Source organism: Salvelinus alpinus, chromosome 2 (assembly GCF_045679555.1).
Source record: "Salvelinus alpinus chromosome 2, SLU_Salpinus.1, whole genome shotgun sequence".
In the NCBI taxonomy this organism is placed as follows: domain Eukaryota; kingdom Metazoa; phylum Chordata; class Actinopteri; order Salmoniformes; family Salmonidae; genus Salvelinus; species Salvelinus alpinus.
Window position 1 is genome coordinate 118,517,985 of NC_092087.1, and position 13,618 is coordinate 118,531,602.

Below are 13,618 nucleotides of genomic sequence, written 5' to 3' on the forward strand. Positions count from 1 at the left end.
TACCCAGGTAGCACCCGGCCCTCTGAGTCTGTACCCAGGTAACACCCGGCCCTCTGAGTCTGTACCCAGGTAACACCCAGCCCTCAGTCTGTACCCAGGTAACACCCAGCCCTCTGAGTCTGTACCAGGTAACACCCAGCCCACTGAGTCTGTCCCCAGGTTACACCCAGCCCACTGAGTCTGTACCCAGGTTACACCCAGCCCTCTGAGTCTGTACCCAGGTAACACCCAGCCCACTGAGTCTGTCCCCAGGTAACACACAGCCCACTGAGTCTGTCCCCAGGTTACACCCAGCCCACTGAGTCTGTACCCAGGTTACACCCAGCCCTCTGAGTCTGTACCCAGGTAACACCCAGCCCACTGAGTCTGTCCCCAGGTAACACACAGCCCTCTGAGTCTGTCCCCAGGTAACACCCAGCCCTCTGAGTCTGTACCCAGGTAACACCCAGGCCTATGAGTCTGTACCCAGGTAACACACAGCCCACTGAGTCTGTACCCAGGTAACACCAGCCAATCACGGCCGGTTGTGATACAGAATGGTTATTCAATAACTTCCTTTAAACTTTCAGTTAGACTTTTATTAACACTCCTAGACTGTTCTGACCCTTTCAGTGTTTCAATAAGACTTTTATTAACACTCCTAGACTGTTCTGACCCCTTTCAGTGTTTCAGTTAGACTTTTATTAACACTCCTAGACTGTTCTGACCCCTTTCAGTGTTTCAATAAGACTTTTATTAAAACTCCTAGACTGTTCTGACCCCTTTCAGTGTTTCAATAAGACTTTTATTAACACTCCTAGACTGTTCTGACCCCTTTCAGTGTTTCAATAAGACTTTTATTAACACTCCTAGACTGTTCTGACCCCTTTCAGTGTTTCAATAAGACTTTTATTAACACTCCTAGACTGTTCTGACCCCTTTCAGTGTTTCAATAAGACTTTTATTAACACTCCTAGACTGTTCTGACCCCTTTCAGTGTTTCAATAAGACTTTTATTAACACTCCTAGACTGTTCTGACCCCTTTCAGTGTTTCAATAAGACTTTTATTAAAACTCCTAGACTGTTCTGACCCCTTTCAGTGTTTCAGTTAGACTTTTATTAACACTCCTAGACTGTTCTGACCCCTTTCAGTGTTTCAATAAGACTTTTATTAACACTCCTAGACTGCTCTGGCCCCTTTCAGTGTTTCAATAAGACTTTTATTACCACTCCTAGACTGCTCTGGCCCCTTTCAGTGTTTCAATAAGACTTTTATTACCACTCCTAGACTGCTCTGACCCTTTCAGTGTTTCAGTTAGACTTTTATTAACACTCCTAGACTGTTCTGACCCCTTTCAGTGTTTCAATAAGACTTTTATTAACACTCCTAGACTGCTCTGACCCCTTTCAGTGTTTCAGTTAGACTTTTATTAACACTCCTAGACTGTTCTGACCCCTTTCAGTGTTTCAATAAGACTTTTATTAACACTCCTAGACTGTTCTGACCCTTTCAGTGTTTCAATAAGACTTTTATTAACACTCCTAGACTGCTCTGACCCCTTTCAGTGTTTCAATAAGACTTTTATTAACACTCCTAGACTGTTCTGACCCTTTCAGTGTTTCAATAAGACTTTTATTAACACTCCTAGACTGTTCTGACCCTTTCAGTGTTTCAATAAGACTTTTATTAACACTCCTAGACTGCTCTGAAGTCCCAGCACAGATTGAACACGTGGATGTTATTCTGCTTAGGCATTAGTCATGCAAACACATGTATTTTTATTGTGACACGTCGTCAGTGAGATTTGAACCTATGACCTTGTGTTCTCTATCCGTGTAATTAGTCCACTGAGCCACCAGGATGGAGCAGACATGCCATGTTTGGTTATGCATACAAAGCTGTTCATTCTATTCAAACAGACCTCATTTCAAAGGAAACGAGCATTATGAACATCAGGTGTGGCCAATTAGTGGGCGTGGCAACACACCTGAACACACTTAACGAGGACCGAGAGAGTTTTGTTGATGCTGAGAACGGAATGTAGATCTTTTGAAATAACATTCTTAGAACGTTTTCTGAACGTTAAGTTTTCTTGTGGTTTTTATGGAACGTTTTCTGAACGTTCTGGGAACATGACTAAATAGAACCATGAGAACCAGCAGAAAACATGCTGAAGGACTGAAATTACCACAGTAGAACGTAGTTTCTGAACGTTCTGGGAACATGACTAAATAGAACCATGAGAACCTGCAGAAAACATGCCGAAGGACTGAAATTACCTCAGTAGAACGTAGTTTCTGAACGTTCTGGGAACATGACTAAATAGAACCATGAGAACCTGCAGAAAACATGCCGAAGGACTGAAATTACCTCAGTAGAACGTAGTTTCTGAACGTTCTGGGAACATGACTAAATAGAACCATGAGAACCTGCAGAAAACATGCTGAAGGACTGAAATTACCTCAGTAGAACGTAGTTTCTGAACGTTCTGGGAACATGACTAAATAGAACCATGAGAACCTGCAGAAAACATGCTGAAGGACTGAAATTACCTCAGTAGAACGTTGTTTGTTAGTGTTCTCTGAACTATTCCCAATGTCAAATCAGTTGGAGAACATTCCTAATACACGTTTGATGCTAGCTGGGCTCTCTTCCTCCCTCTCTCTCCTCTTCCTCCCTCTCCCTTTCACAGACATCTATTATATTCTTCTCTCTCTTCCTCCCTCTCCCTTTCACAGACAGCTGTTGTTCTCTCTCTCTCCGCTGCTCATTAAAGTAATTAGTAACACCTCATGCTGAAACTAAACTGCAGATGTGAGTGTGTGTGTGTTAGGGTTTAATGCCGGTGGCTGGTATCCCGGGACTTTCCCACCAAGCTGCTTCCTGTTTCCTGAGAAAAGTAATGACGAGTCCCTCTACTATTTCTATGCAACAATACAACATGAAGCATCAACAGGACACATCAACTCTCTGGCTGCATCAACCGGACATATCAACTCTCTGGCTGCATCAACCGGACATATCAACTCTCTGGCTGCATCAACCGGACACATCAACTCTCTGGCTGCATCAACCAGACATATCAACTCTCTGGCTGCATCAACCGGACATATCAACTCTCTGGCTGCATCAACCGGACATATCAACTCTCTGGCTGCATCAACCGGACATATCAACTCTCTGGCTGCATCAACCGGACACATCAACTCTCTGGCTGCATCAACCGGACATATCAACTCTCTGGCTGCATCAACCGGACATATCAACTCTCTGGCTGCATCAACCGGACATATCAACTCTCTGGCTGCATCAACCGGACATATCAACTCTCTGGCTGCATCAACCGGACATATCAACTCTCTGGCTGCATCAACCGGACACATCAACTCTCTGGCTGCATCAACCGGACACATCAACTCTCTGGCTGCATCAACCGGACACATCAACTCTCTGGCTGCATCAACCGGACATATCAACTCTCTGGCTGCATCAACCAGACATATCAACTCTCTGGCTGCATCAACCGGACATATCAACTCTCTGGCTGCATCAACCGGACATATCAACTCTCTGGCTGCATCAACCGGACACATCAACTCTCTGGCTGCATCAACCGGACATATCAACTCTCTGGCTGCATCAACCGGACATATCAACTCTCTGGCTGCATCAACCGGACATATCAACTCTCTGGCTGCATCAACCGGACACATCAACTCTCTGGCTGCATCAACCAGACATATCAACTCTCTGGCTGCATCAACCGGACATATCAACTCTCTGGCTGCATCAACCAGACATATCAACTCTCTGGCTGCATCAACCGGACATATCAACAGGACATATCAACTCTCTGGCTGCATCAACCGGACATATCAACTCTCTGGCTGCATCAACAGGACATATCAACTCTCTGGCTGCATCAACCGGACACATCAACTCTCTGGCTGCATCAACAGGACATATCAACTCTCTGGCTGCATCAACCAGACATATCAACTCTCTGGCTGCATCAACCGGACATATCAACTCTCTGGCTGCATCAACCGGACACATCAACTCTCTGGCTGCATCAACAGGACATATCAACTCTCTGGCTGCATCAACCGGACATATCAACTCTCTGGCTGCATCAACCGGACATATCAACTCTCTGGCTGCATCAACCGGACACATCAACTCTCTGGCTGCATCAACCAGACATATCAACTCTCTGGCTGCATCAACCGGACACATCAACTCTCTGGCTGCATCAACCGGACATATCAACTCTCTGGCTGCATATACCGGACATATCAACTCTCTGGCTGCATCAACCGGACACATCAACTCTCTGGCTGCATCAACCGGACATATCAACTCTCTGGCTGCATCAACCGGACATATCAACTCTCTGGCTGCATCAACCAGACATATCAACTCTCTGGCTGCATCAACCGGACACATCAACTCTCTGGCTGCATCAACCAGACACATCAACTCTCTGGCTGCATCAACCGGACACATCAACTCTCTGGCTGCATCAACCGGACATATCAACTCTCTGGCTGCATATACCGGACATATCAACTCTCTGGCTGCATCAACCAGACATATCAACTCTCTGGCTGCATCAACCGGACACATCAACTCTCTGGCTGCATCAACCGGACATATCAACTCTCTGGCTGCATCAACCAGACACATCAACTCTCTGGCTGCATCAACCGGACATATCAACTCTCTGGCTGCATCAACCAGACACATCAACTCTCTGGCTGCATCAACCGGACACATCAACTCTCTGGCTGCATCAACCGGACACATCAACTCTCTGGCTGCATCAACCAGACACATCAACTCTCTGGCTGCATCAACCAGACACATCAACTCTCTGGCTGCATCAACCAGACACATCAACTCTCTGGCTGCATCAACCAGACACATCAACTCTCTGGCTGCATCAACCGGACACATCAACTCTCTGGCTGCATCAACCGGACATATCAACTCTCTGGCTGCATCAACCGGACACATCAACTCTCTGGCTGCATCAACCGGACATATCAACTCTCTGGCTGCATCAACAGGACATATCAACTCTCTGGCTGCATCAACCGGACATATCAACTCTCTGGCTGCATCAACCAGACACATCAACTCTCTGGCTGCATCAACCGGACACATCAACTCTCTGGCTGCATCAACCGGACATATCAACTCTCTGGCTGCATCAACCGGACATATCAACTCTCTGGCTGCATCAACCGGACACATCAACTCTCTGGCTGCATCAACCGGACATATCAACTCTCTGGCTGCATCAACCGGACATATCAACTCTCTGGCTGCATCAACCGGACATATCAACTCTCTGGCTGCATCAACCGGACACATCAACTCTCTGGCTGCATCAACCGGACACATCAACTCTCTGGCTGCATCAACCGGACATATCAACTCTCTGGCTGCATCAACCAGACACATCAACTCTCTGGCTGCATCAACCGGACATATCAACTCTCTGGCTGCATCAACCAGACATATCAACTCTCTGGCTGCATCAACCGGACATATCAACTCTCTGGCTGCATCAACCGGACACATCAACTCTCTGGCTGCATCAACCAGACACATCAACTCTCTGGCTGCATCAACCAGACATATCAACTCTCTGGCTGCATCAACCGGACACATCAACTCTCTGGCTGCATCAACCGGACATATCAACTCTCTGGCTGCATCAACCAGACATATCAACTCTCTGGCTGCATCAACCGGACATATCAACTCTCTGGCTGCATCAACCGGACACATCAACTCTCTGGCTGCATCAACCGGACATATCAACTCTCTGGCTGCATCAACCAGACATATCAACTCTCTGGCTGCATCAACCGGACATATCAACTCTCTGGCTGCATCAACCGGACACATCAACTCTCTGGCTGCATCAACCAGACACATCAACTCTCTGGCTGCATCAACCAGACATATCAACTCTCTGGCTGCATCAACCGGACACATCAACTCTCTGGCTGCATCAACCGGACATATCAACTCTCTGGCTGCATCAACCAGACATATCAACTCTCTGGCTGCATCAACCGGACATATCAACTCTCTGGCTGCATCAACCGGACATATCAACTCTCTGGCTGCATCAACCGGACATATCAACTCTCTGGCTGAATCAACCGGACATATCAACTCTCTGGCTGCATCAACAGGACATATCAACTCTCTGGCTGCATCAACCGGACACATCAACTCTCTGGCTGCATCAACCAGACATATCAACTCTCTGGCTGCATCAACCGGACACATCAACTCTCTGGCTGCATCAACCGGACACATCAACTCTCTGGCTGCATCAACCAGACATATCAACTCTCTGGCTGCATCAACCAGACATATCAACTCTCTGGCTGCATCAACCAGACATATCAACTCTCTGGCTGCATCAACCGGACACATCAACTCTCTGGCTGCATCAACCAGACATATCAACTCTCTGGCTGCATCAACCGGACATATCAACTCTCTGGCTGCATCAACCAGACATATCAACTCTCTGGCTGCATCAACCGGACATATCAACTCTCTGGCTGCATCAACAGGACATATCAACTCTCTGGCTGCATCATCCGGACATATCAACTCTCTGGCTGCATCAACCGGACACATCAACTCTCTGGCTGCATCAACCGGACACATCAACTCTCTGGCTGCATCAACCGGACACATCAACTCTCTGGCTGCATATACCGGACATATCAACTCTCTGGCTGCATCAACCGGACATATCAACTCTCTGGCTGCATCAACCGGACATATCAACTCTCTGGCTGCATCATCCGGACATATCAACTCTCTGGCTGCATCAACCGGACATATCAACTCTCTGGCTGCATCAACCAGACACATCAACTCTCTGGCTGCATCAACCGGACATATCAACTCTCTGGCTGCATCAACCAGACACATCAACTCTCTGGCTGCATCAACCGGACACATCAACTCTCTGGCTGCATCAACCGGACACATCAACTCTCTGGCTGCATCAACCAGACATATCAACTCTCTGGCTGCATCAACCAGACATATCAACTCTCTGGCTGCATCAACCGGACACATCAACTCTCTGGCTGCATCAACCAGACATATCAACTCTCTGGCTGCATCAACCGGACACATCAACTCTCTGGCTGCGTCAACCGGACATATCAACTCTCTGGCTGCATCAACCGGACATATCAACTCTCTGGCTGCATCAACCAGACATATCAACTCTCTGGCTGCATCAACCAGACATATCAACTCTCTGGCTGCATCAACCGGACATATCAACTCTCTGGCTGCATATACCGGACATATCAACTCTCTGGCTGCATCATCCGGACATATCAACTCTCTGGCTGCATCAACCGGACACATCAACTCTCTGGCTGCATCAACCGGACATATCAACTCTCTGGCTGCATCATCCGGACATATCAACTCTCTGGCTGCATCAACCGGACATATCAACTCTCTGGCTGCATCAACCAGACACATCAACTCTCTGGCTGCATCAACCGGACATATCAACTCTCTGGCTGCATCAACCAGACACATCAACTCTCTGGCTGCATCAACCGGACACATCAACTCTCTGGCTGCATCAACCGGACATATCAACTCTCTGGCTGCATCAACCAGACATATCAACTCTCTGGCTGCATCAACCAGACATATCAACTCTCTGGCTGCATCAACCGGACACATCAACTCTCTGGCTGCATCAACCGGACATATCAACTCTCTGGCTGCATCAACCAGACATATCAACTCTCTGGCTGCATCAACCGGACATATCAACTCTCTGGCTGCATCAACCGGACACATCAACTCTCTGGCTGCATCAACCAGACATATCAACTCTCTGGCTGCATCAACCAGACATATCAACTCTCTGGCTGCATCAACCGGACACATCAACTCTCTGGCTGCATCAACCAGACATATCAACTCTCTGGCTGCATCAACCGGACACATCAACTCTCTGGCTGCGTCAACCGGACATATCAACTCTCTGGCTGCATCAACCGGACATATCAACTCTCTGGCTGCATCAATCGGACATATCAACTCTCTGGCTGCATCAACCGGACACATCAACTCTCTGGCTGCATCAACCGGACACATCAACTCTCTGGCTGCATCAACCAGACACATCAACTCTCTGGCTGCATCAACCGGACATATCAACTCTCTGGCTGCATCAACCGGACACATCAACTCTCTGGCTGCATCAACCGGACATATCAACTCTCTGGCTGCATCAACCGGACATATCAACTCTCTGGCTGCATCAACCAGACATATCAACTCTCTGGCTGCATCAACCGGACATATCAACTCTCTGGCTGCATCAACCGGACATATCAACTCTCTGGCTGCATCAACCGGACATATCAACTCTCTGGCTGAATCAACCGGACATATCAACTCTCTGGCTGCATCAACCGGACATATCAACTCTCTGGCTGAATCAACAGGACATATCAACTCTCTGGCTGAATCAACCGGACATATCAACAGGACATATCAACTCTCTGGCTGCATCAACAGGACATATCAACCGGACATATCAACTCTCTGGCTGCATCAACTGGACACATCAACCGGACATATCAACTCTCTGGCTGCATCAACTGGACACATCAACCAGACATATCAACTCTCTGGCTGCATCAACCGGACATATCAACCGGACATATCAACTCTCTGGCTGCATCAACTGGACACATCAACCAGACATATCAACTCTCTGGCTGCATCAACTGGACACATCAACCAGACATATCAACTCTCTGGCTGCATCAACTGGACACATCAACCGGACACATCAACTCTCTGGCTGCATCAACCAGACATATCAACTCTCTGGCTGCATCAACCGGACACATCAACTCTCTGGCTGCATCAACCGGACATATCAACTCTCTGGCTGCATCAATCGGACATATCAACTCTCTGGCTGCATCAACCGGACATATCAACTCTCTGGCTGCATCAACCGGACACATCAACTCTCTGGCTGCATCAACCGGACATATCAACTCTCTGGCTGCATCAACCGGACATATCAACTCTCTGGCTGCATCAACCAGACACATCAACTCTCTGGCTGCATCAACCGGACATATCAACTCTCTGGCTGCATCAACCGGACACATCAACTCTCTGGCTGCATCAACCGGACATATCAACTCTCTGGCTGCATCAACCGGACATATCAACTCTCTGGCTGCATCAACCGGACATATCAACTCTCTGGCTGCATCAACCGGACATATCAACTCTCTGGCTGAATCAACCGGACATATCAACTCTCTGGCTGCATCAACCGGACATATCAACTCTCTGGCTGCATCAACCGGACACATCAACTCTCTGGCTGCATCAACCGGACATATCAACTCTCTGGCTGCATCAACCGGACATATCAACTCTCTGGCTGCATCAACCAGACACATCAACTCTCTGGCTGCATCAACCGGACATATCAACTCTCTGGCTGCATCAACCGGACATATCAACTCTCTGGCTGCATCAACCGGACATATCAACTCTCTGGCTGCATCAACCGGACATATCAACTCTCTGGCTGCATCAACCGGACATATCAACTCTCTGGCTGAATCAACCGGACATATCAACTCTCTGGCTGCATCAACCGGACATATCAACTCTCTGGCTGCATCAACCGGACACATCAACTCTCTGGCTGCATCAACCGGACATATCAACAGGACATATCAACTCTCTGGCTGCATCAACCGGACATATCAACTCTCTGGCTGAATCAACCGGACATATCAACTCTCTGGCTGCATCAACCGGACATATCAACTCTCTGGCTGCATCAACCGGACACATCAACTCTCTGGCTGCATCAACCAGACATATCAACTCTCTGGCTGCATCAACCAGACATATCAACTCTCTGGCTGCATCAACCGGACATATCAACTCTCTGGCTGCATCAACCGGACACATCAACTCTCTGGCTGCATCAACCAGACATATCAACTCTCTGGCTGCATCAACCGGACATATCAACTCTCTGGCTGCATCAACCGGACACATCAACTCTCTGGCTGCATCAACCAGACATATCAACTCTCTGGCTGCATCAACCAGACATATCAACTCTCTGGCTGCATCAACCGGACATATCAACAGGACATATCAACTCTCTGGCTGCATCAACCGGACATATCAACTCTCTGGCTGCATCAACCGGACATATCAACTCTCTGGCTGCATCAACCGGACACATCAACTCTCTGGCTGCATCAACCGGACATATCAACTCTCTGGCTGCATCAACCGGACATATCAACTATCTGGCTGCATCAACAGGACATATCAACTCTCTGGCTGCATCAACCGGACATATCAACTCTCTGGCTGCATCAACCGGACATATCAACTCTCTGGCTGCATCAACCAGACATATCAACTCTCTGGCTGCATCAACCAGACATATCAACTCTCTGGCTGCATCAACCGGACATATCAACTCTCTGGCTGCATCAACCGGACATATCAACTCTCTGGCTGCATCAACCGGACATATCAACTCTCTGGCTGCATCAACCGGACATATCAACTATCTGGCTGCATCAACAGGACATATCAACTCTCTGGCTGCATCAACCGGACATATCAACTCTCTGGCTGCATCAACCGGACATATCAACTCTCTGGCTGCATCAACCAGACATATCAACTCTCTGGCTGCATCAACCAGACATATCAACTCTCTGGCTGCATCAACCGGACATATCAACTCTCTGGCTGCATCAACCGGACATATCAACTCTCTGGCTGCATCAACAGGACATATCAACTCTCTGGCTGCATCAACCGGACATATCAACTCTCTGGCTGCATGTGTCATGTGTGTCCTAACCCTTGTTGACCCCTCCGGTTGAGTGAGGGGTATTAAACCACGGTGTCTCACCTGTCTGATGTGTCTGTTGACCCCTAGGTCTAATCTGGTCCTCTCCTAGTGAGGGGTATTAAACCACGGTGTCTCACCTGTCTGATGTGTCTGTTGACCCCTAGGTCTAATCTGGTCCTCTCCTAGTGAGGGTTATTAAACCACGGTGTCTCACCTGTCTGATGTGTCTGTTGACCCCTAGGTCTAATCTGGTCCTCTCCTAGTGAGGGTTATTAAACCACGGTGTCTCACCTGTCTGATGTGTCTGTTGACCCCTAGGTCTAATCTGGTCCTCTCCTAGTGAGGGTTATTAAACCACGGTGTCTCACCTGTCTGATGTGTCTGTTGACCCCTAGGTCTAATCTGGTCCTCTCCTAGTGAGGGTTATTAAACCACGGTGTCTCACCTGTCTGATGTGTCTGTTGACCCCTAGGTCTAATCTGGTCCTCTCCTAGTGAGGGGTATTAAACCACGGTGTCTCACCTGTCTGATGTGTCTGTTGACCCCTAGGTCTAATCTGGTCCTCTCCTAGTGAGGGGTATTAAACCACGGTGTCTCACCTGTCTGATGTGTCTGTTGACCCCTAGGTCTAATCTGGTCCTCTCCTAGTGAGGGTTATTAAACCACGGTGTCTCACCTGTCTGATGTGTCTGTTGACCCCTAGGTCTAATCTGGTCCTCTCCTAGTGAGGGGTATTAAACCACGGTGTCTCACCTGTCTGATGTGTCTGTTGACCCCTAGGTCTAATCTGGTCCTCTCCTAGTGAGGGTTATTAAACCACGGTGTCTCACCTGATGTGTCTGTTGACCCCTAGGTCTAATCTGGTCCTCTCCTAGTGAGGGGTATTAAACCACGGTGTCTCACCTGATGTGTCTGTTGACCCCTAGGTCTAATCTGGTCCTCTCCTAGTGAGGGGTATTAAACCACGGTGTCTCACCTGTCTGATGTGTCTGTTGACCCCTAGGTCTAATCTGGTCCTCTCCTAGTGAGGGGTATTAAACCACGGTGTCTCACCTGTCTGATGTGTCTGTTGACCCCTAGGTCTAATCTGGTCCTCTCCTAGTGAGGGGTATTAAACCACGGTGTCTCACCTGTCTGATGTGTCTGTTGACCCCTAGGTCTAATCTGGTCCTCTCCTAGTGAGGGGTATTAAACCACGGTGTCTCACCTGTCTGATGTGTCTGTTGACCCCTAGGTCTAATCTGGTCCTCTCCTAGTGAGGGGTATTAAACCACGGTGTCTCACCTGTCTGATGTGTCTGTTGACCCCTAGGTCTAATCTGGTCCTCTCCTAGTGAGGGGTATTAAACCACGGTGTGGGTGTCTCACCTGTCCGATGTGTCTGTGTGGCTGTGGCCGTGTCTGTTGACCTCTTCGGTCCTGTGATTGGCTCATTAGAACTCCCCTGTCGTCTGATTGGCTGTGAGGCCGAAGGTCCAGCATGCTCTGGGAGAACCTCGCCATCACATTGACCCCATTTCCATGACGATGACCCTCGTCAACCCGGGCCAACTCTGCTGTTACCCCATTGGCCACCGGCGAGGATTCTCTGGGGTCTGATTCGTTGCACTCGTAGTATAAGTCGTCAGACGACGTGTCATTGGCCGTGTGGTCACATAGCGCCGTGGTGCTGCCATTATCTTCATGACTACTGCTGCCCCGCCTCCCCTCGAGCCCCTCCTCCTCCAACCCCTCCTCCTCCTCATCTAGCCACTCCTCTTCCAGCCACTCCTCCTCCTCCTCATCTCTCTGTCCATGGCGGGACTTGGTATCCATCAGTGTTTCTGATTGGCTGATGGAGGCAGGCGGTGTCCCTGATTGGCTTTCGGTCCTGGGGACCAGGCTGACCTGTGGTCGGCCAGACTGGTGAGAATGGGCAGGGCTAATGAGGAGCTGCAGGGTGCGAGGTTTAGGGACTGGAGGGGCGGAGGGGTTTGTGTCAGGGTTCTGTGTGTCAGGCATATCAGGGTTCTGTGTATCAGGCGTATCAGGGTTCTGTGTATCAGGCGTATCAGGGTTCTGTGTATCAGGGTTCTGTGTATCAGGCGTATCAGGGTTCTGTGTGTCAGGCGTATCAGGGTTCTGTGTATCAGGGATCTGTGTATAAGGCGTGTGTTTGTCGTGCTGTGTATTCCGTAGAGTAGCAGTCTCAGGTAGGGGTTTCTCAGGCATACTGAAGGGAGAGGTGAACCTGATGGCTTGGCTGGTCTCAAACTGTTGACTTCTCTGGAGGTGGACCTGTTAAGAGTCAGATACATTATCAGAAAGGTCTAACACACGTTAAAACAACAGTAGGGAGAGTCAGATACATGTGTTAGAGAAAGGGTTAGGAGAAAGGGTTAGGGTTAGGAGAAAGGGTTAGGGTGAGGAGAAAGGTTTAGGGTTAGGAGAAAGGGTTAGGGTGAGGAGAAAGGGTTAGGAGAAAGGGTTAGGGTTAGGAGAAAGGGTTAGGAGAAAGGGTTGGGGTGAGGAGAAAGGGTTAGGGTTAGGAGAAAGGGTTAGGGTGAGGAGAAAGGGTTAGGGTGAAGAGAAAGGGTTAGGGTTAGGAGAAAGGGTTAGGGTGAGGAGAAAGGGTTAGGAGAAAGGGTTGGGGTGAGGAGAAAGGGTTGGGGTGAGTAGAAAGGGTTAGGGTGAGGAGAAAGGGTTAGGGTGAGGAGAAAGGGTTA

General features: G+C 48.7%; 1 protein-coding gene across 1 annotated transcript in view; it reads right to left on the reverse strand.

The window, feature by feature from the left end:
- The window catches only part of LOC139568461 (protein FAM83G-like), a 49,660-nt gene that overhangs the window by 19,008 nt on the left and 17,034 nt on the right, over positions 1-13,618 (reverse strand). The window contains exon 5 of the mRNA XM_071390290.1: positions 12,282-13,190. Within this exon, the coding sequence (XP_071246391.1) occupies positions 12,282-13,190 (909 nt within the window). The remainder of the gene's footprint in view (positions 1-12,281; positions 13,191-13,618) is intronic.